The 26083-nt window shown below is 40.8% G+C and overlaps 1 protein-coding gene across 1 annotated transcript in view; it reads right to left on the bottom strand.

Moving 5' to 3' along the window:
- The window catches only part of IARS1 (isoleucyl-tRNA synthetase 1), an 89204-nt gene that overhangs the window by 15992 nt on the left and 47129 nt on the right, over positions 1–26083 (bottom strand). Inside the window, exons 16-26 of the mRNA XM_082289076.1 lie at positions 21994–22067; positions 21478–21672; positions 17329–17415; positions 16580–16663; positions 13112–13259; positions 10241–10361; positions 6409–6500; positions 5992–6069; positions 5483–5604; positions 2801–2903; positions 2596–2679 (exon numbers count right to left, since the gene is read on the bottom strand). Coding sequence (XP_082145202.1) covers positions 2596–2679; positions 2801–2903; positions 5483–5604; positions 5992–6069; positions 6409–6500; positions 10241–10361; positions 13112–13259; positions 16580–16663; positions 17329–17415; positions 21478–21672; positions 21994–22067 — 1188 coding nt within the window. The remainder of the gene's footprint in view (positions 1–2595; positions 2680–2800; positions 2904–5482; positions 5605–5991; positions 6070–6408; positions 6501–10240; positions 10362–13111; positions 13260–16579; positions 16664–17328; positions 17416–21477; positions 21673–21993; positions 22068–26083) is intronic.

A 26083-nucleotide genomic window follows, 5' to 3' on the forward strand; every position in this document is an offset into this window, starting at 1 on the left:
GACTTTGGGCCTGATTAGATAAATCACAGAGAAGCCAACTCCATTAGGACAAGTTTTCTATACTAGTTAGATTAGGAAATCATACTTTTGTACACATTATCCATTTAAAAACCCAGAATGAGTCTTAGAAAAACAGGCAAATCTGTATCTTAGGTCTGTTTATGTCAGTCTCAGTGCTTTGACTTCAAATAATTCTTAATTTTATCTTCCTAATTACTCAAAATTAGTTCCTTAACACATCTTTCAAGTCTCATGTGGACACACTGAGGCAACCAGCCCTTCCCATGACCAGCTGGAAGAGCTGTACATGGAATGCCTGAACATACAAGAGCCTTTTGCTGGTGCCACGTGCCCCAGCAATACCCAGTCTTCAGAACAGAGACAGAGAATTTCAGAAATGCTGTGCTTCAGCTGGGCTGGGCTCTCTAAGCAGGCAGCCTAAAAAGGAAAATAAGTATTCATTATGTAATAGTTTAAGAAATGAAACACTGCAGGGCCCCCCAGCCACAGCTCCCTTGTCAGATAATTCAGGCCTGTCACAGGCTCAGCCGCTGGGTTTGATGGAGAAGTCAATTTTCTCTGTTTTACAGCAGCCCTACACAGGGCTGGGGGTTGGAAGGAATACAAAAGTTGGATGGAAACAAGATTCTGACTGTGCACAGAGTCAAATTTACTCAGATAAAACCTTTCCCTGGAAGAAGCAGGGAAGAGAAGTCCTGACCCAGGCTTGTAAAAGGCATCAAATAGAAACAAATAAAATGCAACTGTGTCCAGTTGCTAAAAGCCTTCTGGTTTTATTTCATTTTGTGAGCTTGGCTATTTTTGCATGACAACTCTATAATCTGGGGAGTTCTAATATTAAAATCCATTTATTTAAATGACTTGCTGTGTTCTGAAGATGAGAGAGCAGCACTGCAGATCAAAGACTACAGTTCCTTCTGCAAAAGCGATGAATGAAATTTCTGAAGAATTGACAAGTATATTTTTCCAATTCTTTTGTCAGCAACTACACGAAATTAAATGGTGTAATTCTCCTTACCCATTACCTCTGGCATCTGCAAATTTACTCCTGGCAATCACTGAAGGTTCCAAAGCTCTGAATAGACAGGAGGTTGATGAACAAAGCTGCAAATGCAGCCCAAGCAATGCTGCCCAGCCTGCCTGTAATCACTGACCTCTTTAGCTCTGCACCATCCAGTAAACAACAGGATTGATTGCCATGCAGTACAATAAAACACACACTCAGCTCCAGCAGCAGCTTGTTGAATTTTAAGACACATAATAAAACCAGAACAATAGACAGTACTTTGTGTTTGTGCTTCCACAAAGGCATCTGAGTTTGTTGTAACTCATCTCTCCAGAAGAGACCCCTTTGTCTGCAGTAGCAGAAGAATACAAATCAAAACATACTAATGTACAATCCAATTATGTAATAATTTACAAATGGTTAGCTTCTTCTGTTACCTTTCATTAGCTGTAGAAGCTGGCAACAAATTTTGGCAACTACCCTTTCAGAAGTAATTTGAGGAAGCAAACCTTATCTCCCTTAAAACTGGATTCTCTAGAATCCACAAATCCATTTTTCAGATCCAAAAAATGGGACAGACACTAGCCTAAATTTCACAAAATTCTGCTGTTGAAGAGACCCAGACATTGAAGTTATTATAATTAATAATAACAGCAATTCTGAAGCGAGGGATCATAACTGCCAAGTCTAAGAGCAATAATCAATAAGTTAACATGACAGAAAAGCTTTACAGTCCCACTTGCAAATCAATTACTGTTTTTTAATTAAAAACTCCTCTAGTGAACAATTCTTAAGCATTTAACTCCCACAGTAACTAAAAGCAAGCAGCACACAGCACTGATGTAGAGGTCCTGTGCACTGAGCTGTGACTTCCTGAGCCAGTGCTCATTCCCCCAGCAGAATTTTTAGACTTTCCATAGATGTGTGTTTATGCTTGGGGAAAGCTGGTGTTGCTGGAATTATATGTAACAGAAGGTCTTCCTCTGCTTCATCTCCTAAACCCCCTGACTGACATGGCTGCCCTCACCAGGACAAGTGAGGTGAGCTGATCCCTCCTTGGCAAGATGCACATTTTTGTTCTCTCTGTCCAGGTAAAGCAGCTGATCTTGACAATGGCAACTTCAAGCACAACACGACAGCACATTTTAAACACGTGAGCAGATCTGCTGTTACAGATACCTCAATGAAGGGAAGGAAGAACCCTTAACCTGCAAGAACAGGCACAGGATAAGGGCCACACCATTTCTGCACAAGGAAAAAACCCCTCAGATCCTGTACTGCCAGGGCTTAGTGGGAACAGAACAAGAATTTTATGTCACTGATCCTTGGAGATGGTTTCTGAGAATGCACAATGGTCAGATTCCAACAGCCTCTCAGTCCCATGTGGTCAGTCTGCCGGATTAAGTATTTCTCTACACTAAACTGACTTTGGCACATCACCCACTGATAGCCCCTTTCATTACAGCTCCCCTGGAAATTCATTTTACCTCTGAGTTGTTAATATCATCAACAGGGATGGCTGTTCAGCTAACCAACAGACACAATCCACTTAAACATCATGTTCTTACCTCGAGTACGTACTTCTCTAAAGACCTGATGCTTTCCAGAGCCTCTGGATCCTGGTGGATAATTACTACTTCTTTCAAAGGATACTGGGGGGGAAAAAAAACCACCAAAACAGAAACGTAACTATTCAGTTTCCCCAGGTTTCTCCCAAAGTTTAAAACTGTTACACATTCACAAGGTATGACAGGAGATGTGAGGAGTTCTAACCTTGACTGGGATGGTTTTTCTGTCTCTGATCACTCGTCCCAGCTCAATCACAGACTGCAAACAAGAAACGGCACTTTCGATTTTTTTGTCGATGAGATCCTCCCTAGATTAGAAAGGAAACATTATAATTGCTTCATTTTCATCACATCTCTTTGAACAGATTGAAAACATTTTACCCCCTTCTCTGACATTTCCTGCAACAGATTCAATTATGCCCTGGTTGGGGCAATTAAAGAAATGAACAAACAGGCCTTTCCTCGCTCTTTGTGGAGAAGATGAGGAGGAAATAACTTGCTGAAAACAAATAGCAGAGCTATTTTTACATCTTTTGTTAGCACCTCTCACAAGGTGGAGAGGATTGAGTCATACAACCTATTCTAGTAATAGCCAATAAAAAGTACAATTTACATTAATAATATCATAAGAAGATGCAGGAAGATATTATAAATAGGGTACTTGTAACAACAATGAATTCCCTGTAACAATTCACTGGATCTCAATTTATCATCTTTTCCAGAAATTGCAGATATTTGAGCTGGATGTTTTAGAGTTTTATCATCTTTCCTGGCTCAATAATTTTAACACCCTTCCATTTTGAGGCAAGGCAGGGCTGGGGTTTTTTTTGCCTTTTGGGGGTTTTTTTGGAGTGGGGATAGAATTGGGATTGATTTTGGGTTGGTTTTTTTTTTTTTTGAGTGAGCTGACATTTACATCTTACTTCAAATGTACAAGCAGTGAAATGTTCTGAAAATGTGTTTTTGCTGATTTTTTGAATAGACGCACTCATCAGGCAGCTCCTTTAAAACCACTCAAGTATCAAGGCAAGAGCAGAGGTACTGGTTAAAAAGACAAAGATGAATAAAATGAAATGAACACAGATACTTGCTGTAATCTAAGGAGTAAAAGTAGTGGGATGAAAACCACAACTCCAGTAAGGACTGGCCAGAAAAACAGAGCTGGCAAAGCAAAACTTAGAACTGAAATATCTGCTTCAGTAGGGCTTTGAGATGGTACTACCTATTTTGAAGCTTTTGTTCTTCCAAAAGCCAGTGCTTCAGGATGATCCTCCAACAACTTGGAAATTAAAAGATGGAAGATTTTGCTCCCAGAAAGCTTCATACAGGATTATGTGGCAGTATTTCAATATTACTTGCCATCACTGAACAACACTGCAGAGCCACAACATGACAGTATTTTTCACAGACTGAATGCAAATCCACAAAATTTAATGCAACCCATCTGTTCCGACACAGAGCAACCAAGCACGACCTCAGTGGGGTTTTAACACAGGTGCTGAGTCAAGCTCAGCTGTGGAAGCGGCCAAGTCCCTCAGCTTTAGCTGCACTCACCCTTCTGGTGAAGTGGTATTTTCTGTAACTGCATCCAAAAATCTCTCTTACTATTAATTGACAATATTGTCCTCATGCTGAATCAGAAAACTTTCAAAGTAAATGCAGTGATGTGCTTTGAAACTCAAACTTCAACGATAATCTGGGTTTGAAAGGTGTTTTTTTATGGGACAAGGGAACAACTGATACACAGGGGATCCAATAAATTCCACAAACTAGTAAGAGACAAAAACCCAAACCAAATGCACTACAGAGGAAAGTGGTGCAAGCCTCAAATACATCCCACATTTGCATGATGCAGCAGCAAGTCAGCACTAACTGCAGTGAAGAGTGACTAAGCCACTTTCAAATGCTCGTGCTAAGCCCATGCCTGAACTGAGTTCCTGCAAACAGCTCCTCATCCTTCCCTTACTCCCTCCTACAGGAGCCCAAACCTATTCCTGGCAGCTCCCTGACGAGGGTGGCACTCCTTGATTACATATTCTTCACAGCACTTGCCCAGGGAACAGAAAATCAGCACCATCATTATGTCAATCTCCAGCTCCCTGTTGCAGTAACTCTCACTATTAAAGCTCTCACAAAGACCATACACCCTCCTCGAAGGATGCAGCAGCCATAAAAAGATACACCATTAGAGAAGGTTTGAATTTTTTGACTGTAAAGCATCAAGGTCAGGTCCCCTGTCCTTGAGGGTTTTCACACTGAGCTGCAAAGCTGAAGGGAAGTTTTTTTTCTCCTATTTTCAGGGACCAAGAGCAGACACTGCTGCAGGAACTAACTTAATCCACTGCAATACCAGTGATCTCTCTGATCCTTTAGGGCACAGTTAGGCACCACAGCTTTGAGTCAACACAGTCTGAGGTGTAAAAAAGGATATTCCTGCCCACCATAAGAAAATATTATGAATTTGGAACATGCATTCCTCCTAATTGCTTTCCTTCCTATCTCCAGTCCTTGAAGGTAACACAAATCCACTGCCTAAATGTGGAGGGAAAAGAAAATTCCCAGCTAAAATTGAGGGTGGAATGTGAAGTGTACTGCAAGTGAAATGTTCTACAGCAAAGAGACTAAAATTCACCACATCTTAATCAAAATATAAACATCCTGTGCCCACAGAAAAGAACATGTTCACTAACATCCTGAAGTTTTTTCGGAGGCAGAGGAATATTTACATTATTAAAGTTTGTTTTCTTGTTATGCAGTTTTAAACACAAGTGAGGGAGCACTGCTCTGTGAAATCAAACAAAAACAAGCCCTCAAACCCCAAAAATGAACAAAAATCCCCCAACAACCAACTAAACCCCCATTCTGCCACCTAAGAGCTGCCTCTTACCTGACTTGGGGGAGCATGAGGTAGTGGATGCTCTCAGTGTTCTTTTCCTGGACCGAAGCTGGATCAATGAGTGTTTTCAGATTCTGGTACATCAGCTCAGTGATAAATGGAGTATATGGTGCCTGTAATGTTGCATTCAATCACCAGCTTTCCTTTATTGCTTGTACATTATGAATCAGTAATACCATGAATTACATAAGGACAGTTCAGCAAAAACAATGCTTACACAGTGTCTGCAACTGGGATGTTATTCAAAATGCAGACTGAAATAAATAATGGAATTCATGCTACTTATTTACCTCCTTCCTGATATTTAAATGTTATTTTTGGGAATCAGGGAAGAGATTATAACGTGTCCTTATCAATCAGATGATACAGGCCTTCTTTTTACTACCATGGGGCAGATAAGCAAATAAAAGGGAGAGATGGAAAATGAACTGTGCTACACAAAGATGCTTTTACATTAACTGCATTGAAGTGTTATTGAGAGTGAGGTGTAATTCCCTTACCATGAGTCTGCACATGGAGAACAAGACACTAAACAAAGTTTCCAAGGCCATAATGCAGTCCTCAGTCCCATTCTCACCCTAAGTGAAGAATTCATCAAGAAAAAAAAGCAGTTTTAGGATCAGGAAGTGCACTTCAACAGGCTTCAAAAGTTCCCTATGTTAATGCAATACACTTGTTTTCCAAACAGTAATCACTTTGCTCAATTCCAACCAGCAAGTCCAACAGAATTATTGGGCATTTTGGTTGGTTTTTCCCACAAAGCAGAGAGGAGAGAAAACAGTTAACTTTTGTGCCACTCTCAGGCACAAAGTGACAGCATTTAAAGCCAAGATCTTGTATGGAGCTGCCATGAATCCCATTACCAGGGACTGCCAGGACTTTGTTGCCAGAGCAGGAGTGCAGCAGCTGATCCCTACCTTGAGCCTCCTGCGGTTCATTCTGACGTACCAGTTGGTCAGAACATCCACAAACTTCACCAGCCGAGGCACCACCATGTACAGCCTGTAAGCTGCAAGGGAAAATGGTTCCTGCAGTTCAAATCTGCCCTCTGCAAGCTCCTCACTTCGAAACCACATCATGATTTGCAGTCCCAGTGTTAAACACAGCACTGGAGCAGCAGCGAGCTCCAAAAAGTGACTAAAATATTGATCCTGTTAAAACTGGGTTTTGAATATGCACAGCATCATTCTCATACTCAAGACAAACACAGCCCCCCCAAACTGCTTCCTTAATCCCACACAAACTGACACTATGGGAGTCTTATGCTTTTATCTGACTGGTAAAGAGGATAGTGGATAAGAAACTATTAATGGCAGGGGATTGGGTAAATCCTCCATTTGCACATGCTGCAAACGCAGCCAAGGTGCTGAAAGCTGAACAGAAATTATTGCAGAACCAGAAAATACAATTTTCTTAATTACTGCCAACGCTTCCTCCTTTTGCGCAGCAGATTTAAAATGAGACACCTACTTCAACCAAGCCTCCCCCAATTAATTACAGTTTCACTATTTTTCTAAGTAACAGGGTAAGCTAAAATGTGAAGTAGCAGCAAGGCTGATGAGGTAAGAAATAAACAGAGCTGTATTTTCAAGTTCTGTGTAACTGAAATCATGGAAAGCTGCCAGCACCAAGGTCATCACCAGCATCACTACAAAACAGGGAAACAAATTTCAGCTGTTCCTGAGAAAAACTGGGGGGGGCAGGGGAGGATGGACCTTACACAGGACTCAATTTTCTAAGGAACAACTTGTATTTAGCTTCTTTAAAAGCCAAGAGCTTCTTGATCTCCATTCTGAATCAGTTTCATTAATCAAGCAGCTACTGAGTAAAATGGATCTTGGCTTTAAAAGCTCCACCACACTTTTCACTGCATTTTGTAAAACAGAAGTGTTTTTAAAGGCAGAGAACTGGGATTTAAACCTACAAAGGAAATGCCCAGAAGATTCACACCGTGGTGGGGAAGACATTATTTAGGGAGGAATTTGTATTCCTATAAAATCCTAGCCTTTCCTCTAGCTGTGCATTATTAACAGACCCGTTATAAACAAATTTTAAAATAATCAAAAATCCCACCCTTCAGGGATAGTGTATCTCTAACAAGAAATACAGTACTAGCCTGGAAAAATGCATTTCTCTTCTCAGTAGCTGTAACCAAATTGTGAAATCTGCTTTTTTGTGACTCAGGAAAACCCATGGATGTACATGGAGACACTACACACTTCTTTTAATTACAGTCATCACGAGAGATGATGTTTTACTAAAGTAAGTGTTTGTAGGGGGCACTTTAGTAGAAAATAAAAAGCCTAATAAGGCTTATTGATTTTTAATGCAGAATTTTAACACCCCTGAAAGACATCACGTTTCAACACATGTAACTTGTGCTATTTTCCATGAATATTGCAAATGGGGCTGGGCCTCCTCTTCTTCAGCTGCACACACTCCTGGAAGGCAAAGCTCTCCCCATCCAGGACCAGCAGAGGGCTGTTCCCCCTCTCTGGAGTTTTTCCAGGCTCTCTCAAGCACCCCAGAGTTGGAGGGGGGCACAGGTTCATCTCCTCCCCCTCAGCCTATTCAGGTGAGGTCAATCCCACACTGACCCCCACTCCCACACTGCTGCCTCTCCAAGTGCCAGGAGAAACTGGAGCAGAATTAACATAAGTTGGACTTAATGGAAACATTTTTCCAGAGGCAGGAGCAGTGTAAAATTCAGCTCCACTCTAAAAGACGCTGCATGAAATGGAAGAAGCAGAGCCCAGCTGCAGCAATTCCCTGGTCAGTGGGGTCTCCTCAGCACTGCCAGCTTCAAACATGTGTGTTCTTATACCCCATCACCTCCAGCTGCAGGAATTTATATTTATCGCCTTTATCAGCATTTGACCTTTTAAGTCACCATTATAATCTTCCCTTGTCTCATCCTGACATTTTTCCTACTTGAAGTGATACAAAGTAGAAAATCTTTCTAAAAAAAAAAAAAAAATCCCCCAACAGGTTTGTAAAAGAGATTAGCACCAGAGTATCATGTCACAGTACACAAATTCACTGCATCTCATTAAGATCTGCCTGACTGAACCCAGAGTTTATGCAGAAAAATAAACTGAAAAATTCAGTTTATTAATCCCCTCCAAATGAGACTGCCACTCATTTGATGAGCACAGGATGTTATCTTCATCTGCCACAAGACAACAGCATTTCATACCAACACTGCTGCCTTGGAAGCCTTTACACTCTCATTTTCCAACAGGAACTCTCTTCTCCTGCTTGGAAGGATCTTCTTACTTTGTAAAGATGGTCACTGACACAACCCTTTTTGTCAGCTTCATCTTCCTCTCAGAAATCCAGAGCAGAGAATTCAAGTTTCTACCCTCATATTCACCTTCCAACAAATAATTCTGTCTAAACCATGCACTGATCCAAGATCCCAGGTTCACAAACTCACAAATGAATTTTCTGCTGTCCCTCAGAGTATTTTCCTCTTTACATGCAGCACATAAACTTGCCCAGGCTCTGCTGATTTCTGCTTGGCAACACATGAAACTCGACACAAACCACCATCAAATTTCAAGGATAACAACTTGCAGGAAGAAGCCACATTTTCATCAATTAGAGCCAGCTTTTATCATATCCCTGGGTTAGGTAGCTTGAGGATTCCCTTTTCCTTTAATGAAATGTTCTTAGATGAGTTCACATGAATTTTGCTCGTACCAAATGACCTGATTCATCTACCACAGCAGGATAAACTCACTGGACTGGTCTTGGTGACAGTGACCATCACATCAGTCAGAGGGGGGAGAGCAAGAGATGAGTGCAGGACTGTTCTGTGACCTCATGAACTCACATCTGGCATTTAGCTCTTTCCTTTTTTATCTGTTATTCCACTTAACACCCTCCTTCCCAAGCCCAAGGCTTCTAAAAATTCTTCTGAGGGCAACTTAAGACCACAGGCATGAGGGGGTTATTTATTTATTCATGAACAGGAATGACAACGGCCAAAGCCACCTTCTTTCCAGTATCTGGGCTTCCAGTGCCCTCAAATGCACCAAAACCTCTTCAAATCCCACTGTGACTTTATTTGCAAGTTTATCAACTACTTCAGGGGGTTCTTGCAGCATCTTCTCTTTGCAATTAAGTGCCCCAATGTATTGTGAGCCTCACGAGGTATGGGATGATAAAAAGACAGCAAGCAGGAAGAAAAAACCTGGACAATACCTTCTTACAGCTATACCATATCCTAATACCATCTACCCTGCTGCACACACTCCCACAGTATGATTCCAAAGAAACCCTCTCCATGGAACCACACCAGGGAAAAATTTATTGCCAGGGCTCATGTACCTCTCAAAATTATTTTATTCAGCTCACTTGAGCACTGCCCATTTTATCCCTTTTTTTACAGCTTCTCCAAATTCTATTTGGCTTTCTTTTCACTGCTGTCTTTCAGTGACTATTATAATATTATTAATTGCTCCAAGCACTGCAGCAGACGTTGTTACAGCAACAAGCTCCATCACGGAGCTCGCAGGATTAGCTGTGACAAAAAAAGCCTCATCACTTTTTGAAATCTCATGAACAAGCATAGCAAAATCTGACTTAACATCCATGAAAGCAGCATTCCATGGATTACGGTAGCTGGTTAAAGACTTCCTTCCTTTTATCAAAGCCTTTCATGGAATTTGGGAATCTCTGCACGGACAGGCAAGTTCTGCAATCAAACATGAAACACCCCCAGATCCCCTGAGCAAAAATGCATACCTGCCATTTCAGCTTTGAAGAACTGGATGAGGGATTGGGTGAAAGAAAGAATCCATTTATCCATTATGTTATTGCTCTCCTTAACTGTGTTCTCATTGTAAAGGAATTCTCTTCCTTCATCCTATCATAAAAACACAAAGCACATTTCCAAGTCATCAGGGTATATAATCAAACCTCTGTATCCAATTACCTGTCAGCCACCACTGTTTTGGCATCTTCCCTGAGTTACACTGGTTTGCTACCAGCAAACATTAAATTCCAGACACAAGTAGGTAAGAGAGGGAGCTATGGAAAACCTGCCTCCCACTGCTGCCACACCACAACTTTTAACTGCCAATGAGGCCAGTGATTTGGGCCTGTTAAAGCAGATAAAAAGCAGTGCCAGTCCTCCTTTCCCTGTGTGCAGGGTGAGCCCCAGCCTCCAGACACAGGGTAGGATCCTTCAATCTACACAACTCCTTCATCCAGGAGGATCTGAGGCATTTCTAAGGAATTTACTATGCAGATGGATCCTATCTGGGGAGCGGGCCTAGAAGCAAGACCATTACTTTTTTAAGAACATGTGACAATTCCAACACATTAAAACATAGATGAACGTAGCAACCTGAAAAACCAGGTGGAATTTTTAGCATCCAACATGCACAGAGTGCATTTTTGCTGCTTTCCAGAGCACTGATGTTTGCAGCCATCTGAAAAATGTCATCACCTTGCTGGTTCTGCCGGGCAAGCAAAACCACGTCTGTACCTCGTCTCTTTCCCACAGGTTGGAAACAGGGTTTGGTTTTTTTCCCTCAGATTTACAAACCGTACTTAACAGCTGGTTTTAAAAGCCTTTAGACTTTCTCTTCCCTCAGAGTCCAGATGAAAAAATCTGTTTGGATTATTCAACCCAGAAACTATAGATCCACTTTCACGGTACAAAGGAGAAGATTCACAGGAAAGAAATGCAGGAGAGGAGCAATCCCAGCGTGAGGTCAGCAGTCATTAACCAACTACAATTAAAGGGGGAATTACAAGAAGCATTAAATCATGATTATACCTGATCCAGGACACTGGGATTTTGCTTTCTCTCCTGCAGGAAGCAGAATACAATGACAAAGTTGCTTAAACCTGTGCATGAAATCTAATTTAAGCTTTATCATCTCCAACAGCACATTCTTTTGCCTAACATGGTGCATAGGAAGGATTTCACTATTTAGAAAGAAAAATCCATCTGCTGAATTACCAAAACTATCTCCTTAAGCACCTGGATTTTCCACTGGGATCTTCCATCCCCAGTTGAGCTGACATTGCAAGATTTAATGGGATCACAGCAAAAAGCTGTAAATTTCACTTTAGACAATTCAAAGGTCACACAGGATAAACAAGTGCATTTTCAGGGCAACATCTACATTTCTCTGATGAATGCTGTCCAGGGATCCTAAAAAAAGGCTTGTTAAATATTAGGATCTGGAGTTAGCAAACTTTCTTCCCCAAAGGGGTTGCTAAAACAGGTAAAACCAATGGTTTAAGTCCGCTGTTTACTGTACTGACTTCTGCAGTCAGCTGCCTTTATTGATTCAAAGGGCAGCTCTCCACAGTGGCCAGGCTGCCACTGCAATTGCACATGTAGTACAAGGTTTGGACTTCTCATTTAGCTCCCACTCTCCCATAAAAGTCTGCACTAACCTGCTGTCATTCATTTCAGCTGAAAAATTAAAATTGGTTTCAATAGAAACTATACAATATACACATCAAATCTTTAATTTTAATGAAAAATTACTATAAGAAAAATTTTAATCCTGCTTTCACGCTGAAAGTGTAGAAACTCCTGTCACTCATCCAGCATTTTCAGTAGACTTCAAATGTAATCTACAAGTCTAAAGCATTATTGCTTTTGTGATTTGCCTTTCTTTCCATTCCATTTCTGAATCTTTTTTCTAAGTTGCATTTAAATATAACTTTAAAAAAAATTACTGTCATGTTACAGAAGACAATCTTCTTGCTGTGGTTAATGTATTCAGGACTGAGTATTCCCAAGTTAAGCATTTTAATGCAGATTCATAATTAAAGTTCCAGTAAATCAGTTAGCTCAAGAAACTGTCACAGCAGCCACTACTGAAAATAACTTTCCTGACTGATCTGCAGCTCTGCTCATGTTCAAGCTGGGTGGTGCTTAGCACTGCTCTCAGTGCAGAGGAACGTGCAGCCCAAGTGACAGATCCTCCTGGACAGATCCTCCTGGACAGATCCTCCTGGGCTGGAGCTGTGCTGGCCACACCACACAGAGGAACAGCAAAGACAAAGCAGCAGCACTAAGGCAGGATCAGTGGGACCTGCTGCCTCCAGCTGCTCTGGAAACACCAATAGGAAAATCCACCCAGGCTTAGCAGGGACATCTCAGAGGGATCCCCTCCAGCACACGTGGCTTTAACTGGTGTTCCCAGGGGGTGATGAGCAGCAGGTAATTTTGCTCAGTGTGTCCTGACCCCACAAACACCAGGTCTGAACCTCCAATTTCACAAGTCTGAATGCAGTAGCATCCCACTGATGTGAAATAAAAGGGACTCAAGAGCACCCCAATCTGAGAAAGGAGAGCTGTCACGTCTTGGCAGTCCTCCACCTTCCTCTCCTCCTTTCCATTTCATAAGCTTGGCCAAGAAGAGAAAGATGCAGGTGATTACAGCTTCATAAAGCATGGCAGAAACAGCAAATAACAAATTAAGAGCAAGTATAATATACAACCTGATCTAACTTAGAGCAAGGAGGTAAAGATCAGATGACCTCCAGAGTCCAGACCTCCCTCCCAATCTCAGTTTCCCTACAATGTTCACTCCCTTTAACCCTGCAGAAGCAGAAAATCCCTTGCACTCAGCCCCCCAAGATCTGTACCTTGTGCTGCAGGATCTGCACGTTCTGCACCAGGAAGCGATAGGCATTGTACCAGGGCAGGAACACATCCTTCAGGATATCCCTCACTCCCTCCTCCTTAAACTTCAGGTTTTCTGCTCTTACCACGGGAGAATTGATCAGGTACAACCTGCAAAATAAGATCACAGCACTTCAAAGCTTAAAACTGCACATACTGATAGAGTTTCACACTAAAAACCCCAAAGATGACTGTATTGTAGGCATGTAACAAACTGAGTATAAAGCCATTTACTAGTTACTGCTACAGGAGTTTTTCTAAGATGCTGCATACAGAATTTGTATTTAAACTTTTGGGTTTTACTCTAGAAGTTAACTGAAGTGCTAAAACATGCTCAGATGCCGTCACAGTATCAAACAAGCAGAGATTGCAAGGAATTAGCATTCATCTTTAGGATGGCACTTATTGTTTTGGCAATATTTTGAATTCCTTAACCCCAACTCAGTGTCCTTCTACTCAATCTAGTTCATTTCTTCAGTTATGAAAAGCTTTGACAGAACTAAGGAGCAAAACAAAACAGGCAAACCCAGAGAAAAGAGCAGAAATTAACATTTTCAAGAAAGACAGCCCCAAAAGGGGACAAAGGATTGCAGGACCTCCTACAGCACAAATGTCCCTCAGCTCCAGAGACAGCTCTGAGGGGATAAAGCAGAGGATCCAGGTGACACCAGCTACTTACACAAGGGACAGAAATGTCCCTCAGCTTCTTTGCTGCCTCTGAGTTTACAAAAAATCATCTTTATACTTCATCCCACCTTCTTTCCCAAATAAACATTCTGTCTTCAGAAATAAACTGGAATCTATCAAGTTAACTCAAAGAGAAACAAGGCCTTACTCAGGTATCAGAAAAACTTGAATCTAAACTTGATTCAGAAACACTTCATTTAATTTTCCAAATAAGAAAACCAAACCAAGCATTTTTTCATTTTAAAGACTGTGGCATTTTTCAATCCAAATTTATTAACCCATTTTCTCACATTTTTAAACTTTTTAAATCATGATTCTAAACTAACATAACTTTACAGGCACTTCCTTTAGGAGGCTTTAAAATCTTAATGGGGTTTGACACAGCACATCCAAGAATACCAGACCATAAATTCTTCAGGAGAGAGGGCTTCTTGCATTAAAACTAATAGATAAAAATAGAGCTGCCAGAATAAACAGACAGTAATGCAGCACAGAAATGGCCTTTTCAGTACTGAATTCAAAAAAAAAAGAAAAACAAACAATTTTTAAACACATATTCTTAGAATGGCTTGGGTGAGAATGGACCCTGAAGATGACCAAAGTGAATTTGTACCTGAATTCCAATTATAAATTTACAGAAGTAGAGAACAATTCATGGCAATGAACTAGGAAGTCCTTAAATGAAACTAGAATTTAGGTCTATCCTTAAGCCACACCTTCCTTCTATTACAGTTATTTATGTGCCACAGTTTGGTGGTGCAGTGGTATTTTTGGCTTGTTGCATTTTTTGTTTGTTTTAATAAAGCAGCCCTCCACTGCCTTACAATATGTCAATGTTAAAAGAAGAGCAATTTCCTCAATTACTCCAATGCAAAGACACATTTATTCTATGGAAAGAGAGATAAGGCACACAACAAAACAAGAGTTCCATCAGTTTAGTTACAGCCATTCAATTACCCACTGGACAGAAAATAAAACCTGCCTCAAATCAAGGCAGTGTTATAAAGTTTGCTAACAACGTATGAGAAAAAAATAATCTCCTCTTCACCCCTCTGAACCAGCAGATTGCTGCATTATTTCTCCTGCATGTTAAGACCAGTTTGAGAGGAGGAGGTAACGCCCCACTACTAACAGCAATCCTTACCCCAGGACAGAGGAAAGCAAAGGCCTGGAAGTACCATGACCAGCAAATTCCTTCTGACATAGCTCAGCTTGGACAGGTCTCCAGACCAGGTCTCAGCAATACTGAAATGGAACTGGTTTGCCTTTTCTTACAGGTTTTGCTCAGGATTCAAATTTCATTAAGTCTGAAGTTGAGTTGTTAAATTTACTGTGCTGCTATTCTGCTGTTTGCCCTTTCTACTCAATTCCATATTCATTTCACCAACTTATAGCTGTATTTTCCGCTGATCTATTTATCAAGCTACTGCTGAAAATACTTCAAAGCTGGAGTTAAAATATACATATATATTTGTGTACTGCAAAAGCTAAAGTAACTCTGCAGGGAAACAGTGCCAAGGAAAAAACCTCAGTTGTAGCTTTTGCTATTAACAGGGAACATCAAGCGCCTCAGAAAAAGCAGAGAACTGAATTGCAGAGCTCCTTCCAGAAATGAGCCCAGGCTGCAATGCTTTTTACTCTCTGTGTGGGTGTAGGTATAAATAAATGTGACATTAAAGAATGAGTACACTGCAAGAAAAATGAATTAGCTTCTTAGAAATTAAAAAAAAAAAAGACATGAATAATGGAAGTGTAACTTCTGGTGTTTGAGATTTTTTTGGTTTGTTTATAAAAAAGGGAGGGGTCTTTTTTTCAACAGAAACATCACCTATGATTTAAAAATCTCCAGTATGAGTAACTCCAACCCTTTTCACTCATATTATGCAGCCACCAACTCACTGCTACCCTGCTAACACACCTTGTTTATTTGTAAAGAGCAACCTTGATTAAACTTAAGAACTCTACCCAACATGTACTAGATCCTTTAAATGCTAAAGCTTGAAACAATTAGGAACTTCACATTGATTTTTTTTTAATTATCTAGAAGCAACAACCATCTTCCCCAAACAAACATTCAGCTTTCATTCAGCCCATCAGTTCTGGGTGTAGCTGTAACACACAATGTGTCGTAGTTGAAGGTTTTCTTATATACACAAGAATTACAGGGCTCTAGAGAAATGCCCAAGCACTGCATTCCTGCAGTTATTAAAATGTGTTTGTTGTACCTTTACCTCAAGGTACCAGTTGATGCATGTAGTCAGTGCACCAAGGCAGGGCACCAAGTGACTGTGTAATTACTTTATATGTTCCTGTAATTTTAATGAACCACTTGAACTGTGTTTAATCTCTGTTTGACCAGGACAATTTATCTACACACACTAGGCTGCTCCACTTCTGCTCTTCTGGTGCTGCTACTACTACTACTACTAGGTGCAAATTACATACTCAGATCAACAAAAACAAAGCACTTTCTCTCTACAAAATGTATAGTGTAAACAGCAAACAAATGTTTTGTGCATTATGCAGAGACCCTTCTCTAAGACAAGAATTTAACAGTCACCTTGTAGTATTGTTATCAAATATTTTATTTTTACTACTTGGCTGTCACTGCCGTCTAGAAGCTTCTAAAATTAACTTTCTTCCTGCTGCTAATTGTCAAACCCCCACAAGCAGCCTCTTGGCACGGATCTGCCATGAGCAGGGAGCCAACACATCCCAGTGACCATCCACCAAAGGAATCCCACCTGAGTGCATCAGCTCCGTAACTGTTTATAATGTACATCGGATCAGGGTAATTCTTCTTCCTTTTGCTCATTTTTTGGCCATCACTAGAAAATATCAGAACATAGGTATCAATTCCCAGAACTCTTGTAAAACATGGATAAAGAAAAAAGGCCCTTCAAATCCAGCTCAATTTTTCTCTCCTAGTATGTTCCTGGTGGCACAGACATAATTATATATATCTATATATTGGCACATCGTTTCTGTAGGGTTGTTGAGCCCACAGAATAAACTGAAAAAACCAAAACCCAACCCAAGAGGCTCCCAAGTTTCAAATCTAAGCAGGAAATCTGTCCTTCCTACCAAAGCTGAGGGAACAGGCACTTGTTTTGAATCAATCCCTCCAGCCCACTGGCAAAGCTTCATTCGAAAATAAAGGGAAACAAATATAATTAACTTAAAATTACGTCTAAAGCTACATTTATCATCCCTTTTGCTCTGCATAATAGGTGTAATTTCTTTCCTATTCTTGTTGTTCATTTTCTCTCTCAAGGCAGGACTAATCCTGCTGGAAAGAACCCAGTGCAGCAGGCAGCTGGGATGTGTGAGCCTCTCACTCTCAGGTGCCTCTTATCTCCTGCAGCACTGATATCACCCTGGCAAGTCTTAACAGCTGCAAAGTCCATTTCACATTCCATTTAGAACTTGCAGGACTTATCTGAAACATTCTTTGACTAAAAACCTGCTCAGGAAGGAGCTGATTGACACCAACCTGGCAAGGACGAGGCCATTCACAATGACATTCTTGAAAGCAGGCCTCCCAAAAAGAGCAGTGGACAGCACCAGCAAAGTGTAGAACCTGAAACAAGAGACAACATAAATGTGACTTTATAAATACACCAAGCTAAAGCCTGCATGTCTTCATTAAAAAATTAATGTTTCATTATGGTGCTCTCCTCCAGCAAAGATAAATTTTAAGTGTGGGGAACATTTATGTGGCAAAAAGTCAGAAGAGGAGCTTATTGAAAGTAGATCTTCCTATTTGTAGCATTATCAGGCTGTTTGCTCAGCTGGGATCTACTAGTCTAGGAAGGCAGAAAAATTCTAATAGGAAGCATTAGGAAGATCATGAGGAAGAAAATTGCAGCATTTTTCCTCTTTAGTACAAAAAAGGGAATTCTGCCCCTGAACAAGTTTCCTACTTGCTCACTGCAAACCTGTGAGCAGGGGATAGGTCAGGATCAAACATGGCACACAGGACCAGCACACTTGTGTGTGTTAATTGTGTATTCTTCAGCCTGACAGGCAATGGAACACAGTATAAAAGTATAAAAGCAAGTTATCAAAAAGGGGAGGAGCCTCCTTCCAGTCCAGCCAAAGGTTTGATCAGGAGGTTGTGGGTACCTGCTTAAATCAGCCACACTAGGAAATAAGAGAATGTTCCCACAACAAAGGGCAGCAGCAGTTTCCCTCCCCATTCTATTTGATGTGTTACAACCACTCTATAAACTGAGACACTTTGGAAATCAGTGCTGGAGCAAGCACAGGCACCTGTTGTTCACAAGGCTGATACATGATTATATCTGGGAAATTAAGTGGAAGTGCAGGATGATGTGATAATTTCACACTCGGGAGCCAAAGCCATCACCAAAGGAGGGATGTGTGAGCTGCTGGAACTGCACTGTTGGTAATTACTTTTAAGAAGGTGACTGGAGGGTGGCCACAGCTCTCCTGGTTCAAAGCAGGCATCACACTGACAACTACTTAGCAACCTTCAAGGAGAAGGTGATTATAAAAAAGCTGTAACAAGGCACAGGAGGTTATGTCTCAGAACTACATACTTGCATGAAGATTTAGTGGAGAAACACTCCAGAGGGGGAAAGAAAAGAAAAAAAAAATCCATCTGTATGTTCCAAAGTTGTTTTTATCAGAAAGCAGCCTATAATTGCAAAAGCATTATTCTGACACTTGAGGGTCCTCTGCAGAGGTTGCTGCGTGCATTTATTCAGTGACTTCCATGACAACTCTGATGCTTATCTCAGACAGGCCCTTAACTCTCAAAATCACCTCAACTCACACTGTAGGATACAAATTCTCTTTATTAAACTACAGTCTAATTTCATGAATTTTAACCAATACTCCTCCACCTGCACACAAACTTTTGCACTCAAAATCCCTGTTTCGATCTTTAACGTCCTTAAGAAAACCCCTAAACACAAATATCTGAGTATTTACTCAGATGAGTGACACCTCAAGCCTACAGGGCTGGTAGTTCATTACAAACACAGCAGTTCTTCCTTAGTACTTACTAAAAAGTTGACAAACTCCCAGGACTTTCTGCAAACTGGTCACAAATTCTCATACTAGAGGACCCAAATTTGCAGGTAAAAAGCACAAAGCAGAACCAACTAGGAGAGATTTCAGTATTCTTTAGGGAATATTGAAAAATGTTTCCTAATTCCTGTATTATAAAAATTGTACAGGCAGACTGTGGGCACTGAAAAAATGCATCCAAGGATACATCACAGATTTTATGTTCAAATTGTCAAACCCAAAGAGCCTCAGCATGAGGTGCCTCAGCTGATAACAGCTACAAGACTGGCTCCGAGAACCTGTGATCCACATATTCTGATGGAACTCTTCTGATTCTTCCTCAGGTTGTGCTTTTAAAACTCACCTCATTCACTCTGAATATTTTAAAGGAATGTCTTTCTGCACCTTATTTTAGAAATATCTTGTCCACAGACACACTTGGTTCCTGGAAACTTCCTCAATTTCTCTGCTGCTTTACCTTCTGTTCACCAAATCTCAGTCTGTTTCTAGGTATGTCCTTGCAGATAAACAGCTGGCAGTCAAACAACAGTAAAAAAGCCATAACAGGGACAGAAGTTTACTCCTTTGCTCTACTTTCCACTTAGGAGAAAACAGGGAGGGGATCTTTTCTCCCTTTTTTCTTGAACAGCTGTGGGTAAATTCATGATCCTGTGGTTCATACCAAAACCCTCCAGCTGTGAATTCCCTGTGGGCCACCACATTCTGACCACGACCACAAATCTTGCTGCATTTCCCTCTACAGAGACAGAGCCTTTCCCACCACTCTGCCTGGACTGCCAGTCTTGCAACCCAGCTACTCTAAGGTTTTGTCCTGTGGCTTTAACAAATATAATTCAGCTGGTTCTCTCTCCATGCAGAAAGTCATCAAAAATACCTCTTTCCGGGACAATCACTTTTGTTACATTAATTTTCCCCTTTTCTCTCTTGATTTTTTCTCCTCCGTGGAGTGAACCAGAAGCCACCAGACCTCCACCTTGTGAGCCTTTCCCCACCTCCCAGTCCTCACTTCACAGCAGCTGCAGTCTCTGACCTGACACAAAACCAATCCCCATTCTCAATCTTCACACTTCATACAGGATGTGCCAAATACAAATCACATCCTGTGCTCTCAACACTTCAGAACTCACCTGCTTGTTGTTCTCTTAGACCTCACACCTTGACTCTTTCTGTCTCTCACAAATCAGAAGTGCTCTACTCCAAATCACACAACATTTGCTGCTAGCAAAGCCCTGGCTCATCAACAGCCAGGAGCACCTGGGAAAGGTGGGAGCAGCAGGAATTGAGGCAGCTGTTTTGATTTCCCACCACAGACAGGTGAAACACACCTGGCTCTGGGTAAGACTCCCAGGAACTCTTATAGTGATGTTAAGAGCAAAAAGGAATCTACCCCAGACTGCAAAAGGGAAGTCTCCTCTTGCACCCTGACTAGGGCACACAAGTCTGAGGGCTCACACCAAATGTCTTTATCCTGAGTTCTTCCATTAAAAAAGAAAAAAAAAAAGCACTATTTTCTAATTTTTTTCCAGATATTAAAGAGGAAAAATTAAGTTTTTATCCTCCTTTTGCTACCCAGCAGTATCTGATTGTATACTGAGGTAGTAGATAATTTTTTGCAACACAATTAAGGGGTTGAATAGTGAAGACATTTCACTGCAATCATAAATTTAGTTGTATTTGGCATCCTGCCTGCTCTGGTTTCTTGGTTTGTTGGGGGAGTAGAGGAGTGGGCAAAGGGAATTGCCAGCTGTATTCCAGAGGAATTCATTTAGCTCTAATACCTCAAGTTACTGGATGGAAAAGTTCTGCTTGGACACAGTGAAACTCACTAATCCAGAAAACACAAGAATTCATCTTAATCTGTCCCTTTTCACAGTCAACCTCAAACTTCAAACATGGACTAAATACTCTGCAATGCTAAAACTACAACTGTATGTAGACATACAAGTATGTATGAGAACATTAACCACAGAAAATCAGAGAAAAATTTTCACCAATGATGGAAAAGTATTTATCCAGACTGAAAGAAGCAGATGAAGTTTACAGCTAAGAAATGTGAAAATTTTTTTTGTAAGCTGTAAATTGTTAACAACATAATGTCTGACTTAATTTTTTTCTGCACTCCTATAAACCCAAAATTCAGATTTAGTCTTGGGATAAAAATTACCAGGCTATACATTGGCTTGAAATCCTCAAAACACTGCCTTCCATTTCAGCTGACTCAGTTGCAGCTCTGTCTCTAGAAGGTAACTCCACTTCTGTGATAATTCAGCTGATTATTCCGTACCAGGCCAAAGATGTGCCCTGTTACCTAATGATGTTTTCCACAAGAGCTGGGAAGATTTCTTGCTAACACTGTACTCCTACAACAACTTTTTTGTCACCAAGCTTTAGACTACCTCGTGTTTTAGTTTAAAAAACTAATTATACACTTACCTGCATAGCATTAAAGATATAGAAGTACTGAAATAAATGCATTAACTATTATAAAACGCTGTTAAATAAATATATCAATTATGAAAGTATATTTAAGCATTGCAATGTTAGACACAGGGCAATAACCTCACATAACAAAGTGGCAGAAAATTACCATCCTCGTGTCTGGTCGATGCCCTCAGCGATGAAGTCAGCAGGGAAAGCATCCTCGAGCTCCCTCTTGTTCTCAAAGGGGTAGTGCACCTGGGCATAGGGCATGCTGCCACTCTCAAACCAGCAGTCAAACACCTCGGGCACGCGGCGCAGGGAGCCCTTCCCACAGCGCGACGGGATGCTCAGCTGGTCAATGCTGTGGGGACAAAACCACCCAGGAACCCCACACAAAACCAACAGTTAGGAGAGGTTCATGTTATGCTGGTAGATGAGGATGACAGCGGTTTTGGCTTTTGTTTTAATGACTCTTCAAAAAGCTCAGCATTTCATTTGCGCAATCTCTGTAATTTTTATATTAACAGTGTTCAAGACAGAAAAAAAATGGAATTTATATGTCTTAATCACAAGTCCTGTTATGACTTTTCTATTTTCTCTAAATCTGTTCGGGAAAAAAACCCAATTTTTTTTTATGTCTGCTCATCTATTTGTAATACCCAGTGAATGGTCGCTGACCCACCTTTCTCGATGGAGATCTGTGACTTTCACTCCAGACAGCTCTTCCAGTTCTGCCACTGAACCAACACAAACCACCTGTTTAAGAAATTCAGGAAATTTAGCCAGTTATTTGCACACAGTAGCAATTTTTTTCTAACATCAGACAGAAGACCTATAGGTCAGTCAGAATCTCCAGTAGTAGCTGACAGAGCTGAAAAAACAATAAAAATTTTGTGCAAGGATCTCCTTCCTATATCTAACACAGCACTAAATGATGTTAGAGACCACTGCCCTGATTTAATACAACTCGTGTTACAAGAACTGGAGACTTGGAAGCAGCAGCATCTTGGCAGGTTACCAAAATCTGTGGGATTTTGGGGGCAGGGGGGCTTCTTCAAACAAGCCACAACCAACAACCCCTGAAAATTCAATGACTGACTTTTATACAAATAGGAGTTTCAGATCCCAGGCTCCTCCCCTAAAGTAAGCAGCTCATTATCCATAAGTGTTCCATCCCAGGTACACTAAATTGTACATATTAAAGGCTTTTAATTTAAAGTGAAGAAAGTGTCACAGCTACCAAAGAGGTTGCTAAGAAAGAATTTTCTTGGCTTTGTTGCATCAAACTTTTAAGAAAAATGCAAGTTTCCACACCAGACTTGCACTGACATCATGAAACAATGATTCTGAAAAACTCTATGAGAGAAGCAGAAAAGCAAAGCTTTCTTTGCTTTAGTTTTTAGTCAAGTTGAGCCCTCCCACAGCCCTGTGGCCTCTCTCATCTGCCAGGACTCACGAGCCACAAGCTGCAGTACAGGCCTGGATTTTGGAGATGCTGTCCCACATGCCATCAGCCCCATTTAGAAGTGCCATGGAAAAACCCCAGGGTTTGACAGATCTGACAGGGAAGGAGTTAAATGTAGCACCACAACGAAGCTGTAAATAGGCCAGACATTTTTCATATGAAATAACTTTCTAAGTTGCTCTCAAGATACAAAAAATCAGAGCAGTGCTCAATTCCTATAGCTAGTCTTAAACATATGCATATGTATACACATGGAAATTGTGACTAACTAAAAAGTTTTGGTGCATTTAACTCCAAAAAACTGTCATGAATTACAGAGAAGACAGAAACTCAGTCTGATTTGGGTTTTAAGACATGATTTTCCCAGTCTCATTCAAGTGCTGATCTGCACTACTAATCACCATTTTCTACTGTTAAAGTACTTTGGAAATGCAAATTTTCATTACTTATCTGTCTTTTTTTCTGAAAGGAAGTGAGGCAGGACAATGATTCCACCAGCCAGGTACAACAGCCTGCAGAATCCACACAAACTACACTGGGAGATTGATCCCAGGTAAAAATACATCTTCATCAACAAACTATTTTTAACTGAGATCTATTCTTCATTCGTGTGGCCCCATAAGCAAACACACAGGCTCAAGTGAGCAGCAGCAGGTGCTTAGTTCAGCACTGCTGGAGGAAGAAAAGGTATTAATAGAGAAATGGGTAAAAAATGCCCTTGGATACACCAATTACTTTACCTTCACTAACCTTTATATCTGAATACACTTTGACACTAAGCTCTGGGAGAAAAGCTGCTCATTACTTGGTGCTTTTTGAACAAGTACTTCAATGCTGAAGTAAAATCCTGAATATTGATGCAGAACTGCACCCAGAAATCACTCACTGAAGAAATAAACCAAAGTTCACATGAAAAATCCACCAACCCTCAGAGGAACACAGATCTCCCCCCACTGAATAAGACTGCCTCTATCCGAGGCAGAAGGAAGGAGCCCCTCTGTCCCAAGGGGAGCTCATTAGATACTGAAAGGCAAGGGGAGAATGCAGCAAACAGATGCTAATCAAATTCCATCCCTCATTAGGCCGCACCCACTCGTTTCTGCAAGGAACACACAGGCTTGTGCTCTCCAATTAAAGCTTCTGCTCTGGAGCATCCCTTCGGGAGCCATGGCTGCTCTCACAGCCTGGGCCCTCTCCCTACCAGGCATTAGCTCCTCTTCCATGTTATGGTTCACATCAGCTACAAAACCAGCTCTACCAACACTGCACAGCAGCAAAGACTGCAACAAACAGACGGGGACTGGGGGCTGCTCAACCCTGTTTCAGCACCTCCAAGACCCAACGTGAAACCAGAGGTCAAAGCTAACCCCTGCTAACAAAATGAACATTAGATCCAGGATTAACCACATCAGTAGGAAGAGAAAGCCACCCCCAGCAGCATTTGTGGAACTCGATGTTCCTGTGGCAGAGCCCTGCAGTCCCTCCTAAATAAAAATGCTTGTTTTTGTGGGTTTGCCATTTCAGCTCTGTTCAGTACCTCAACTGAGGAGTAAGGAGTGCCCATAGAAAGGAAGAAGCCCGCATAGTGTGTCAGCAAGACATTCTGGGATTTCCAGAAAGCATCTCATGAATATTAAATAGAGAAGAAATGACTGCAACAGTCGGCCAGAAGTGGCCTAATGCAGCCTCAAAGCAGCCCAAAAATGCACCTGGAGAGGTTCCCTCACCCTCAGGAGAGCAGAGCCAGAGCCCTCTCATTCTGCTGGGCAAGACTGAGGGCAGCCAGCCTAGGGCAGGGTTACCATGAGTGACAAGCCAGGAAACAATCAGAGAACTTCCACAACATCACTGAATAGTGAACTCTGGAATTTGTATGCAAGTCCTATAAAATGAGCCCATGTCTGCTTTACCAACTTGGGTGTTATATTAAAAATTTTATTATCTAATCCAAATGAGATGTGTTCCTCCACTGAGGAAATCACTGGAATTTGAAAGCTTAAAATGATAAACTGTCTGCAAAAATATGGCAATAAACACAAGCTTCAAAACTTAACTTCCATTATGTGTCTCTACCTGATAATTATGCTAAAAGAAAACTAAAATAAAACTCTGCGAAACCAGTTATTGATTTGTAATAAAATTCACTTTAATACCAATTAATTCACCTCGCTGTATATTAAATAAGGAATTGTTATTACTTCTCCAGGTTTTAATATGCAAAGCATAATCGTGTGCAACAAAGTGTTCTTCTGAGAGCAAGACATGAAGAGGCTGCTCTGCAATCCCACACGGCACCAGGCTGCAGTAAAACAGGGAATTCTGAGGGAATATCATTACTGGGAGAGCAGATGTCACCTAAGCTTTAAGTTCCACATCAGTTCCAGTGGTATTTGTTTTTCAAGCCATATCTCACAAGCATAAAAAAGAGAGTGAATATTTAAAAAAAAAAAAAACCTAACTTGAAATTTAGCTTGGTTCAGAAGCTGTACTCAGCTGTTAAAGCACAATATTCAGACTGGAGCAAACAGAAATGTGTAACATCTATGGATAGAAATAATAGACCTGTTGGTATTTCCATCATTATTCAGAACACCGAGCCCTGAGGAGTATTTGCAACTCTTTTCAAAGGAAAGGTCAATCTTCCAAGTTAGACATCATTTTGTTATTAAAAACTAACAAATCAAACCTAGAAAAGCAAAAAAAAAATCTGTACACACAGGAATACAGATATGGGGAGACTGGACTGAAAATGCAATATTATTAGAGGCAGGAAGTGGAAGTAATGAAACCTTTACACAATCCTTTTCAGCTGTAGAATGAAATACCCAGGCACAAAACTGAAAGCCTTTTTATTACCTAAAAAAAAAATTGTTATATCAAAAAAGGGGCTTAGAAATGTTGGATGAATGTGAAAAAAGTGTGTATAAATTGTCAGTCTTCAAACTAAACTCTGTTATATGAGAGACAGAAGCACTTGGTTTGTCAGTAATTTACAAACACACTCTCAGCATAAATAGAATCCAATGCCAAGGCTTTCTTAGATACTTAGATCCTAATTGCAGGAGTATCTCCCTCCCTCTATCTCCCAAGATTCCCAGTGAAAAGGAAATAAAAAATGCTTTATGGTGCACATCTAAGCAATAGCAAGTTTAAGATCATAAAATACTTCTCTAGCAGATGTTTTCCTACTCCAGGTCTTTCAGGTCTAAAATGAAGATTAAAACTTTTTCAAATCAAGAGAGATAAAAATAAAGGTTTGGGATGCTGCCACCAGTATTTACCTTCCGTGGACATCCTGACCCTGATT

The sequence above is a fragment of the Coloeus monedula genome (genome assembly GCF_965178545.1).
Source record: "Coloeus monedula genome assembly, chromosome: 11".
NCBI classification, from domain to species: domain Eukaryota; kingdom Metazoa; phylum Chordata; class Aves; order Passeriformes; family Corvidae; genus Coloeus; species Coloeus monedula.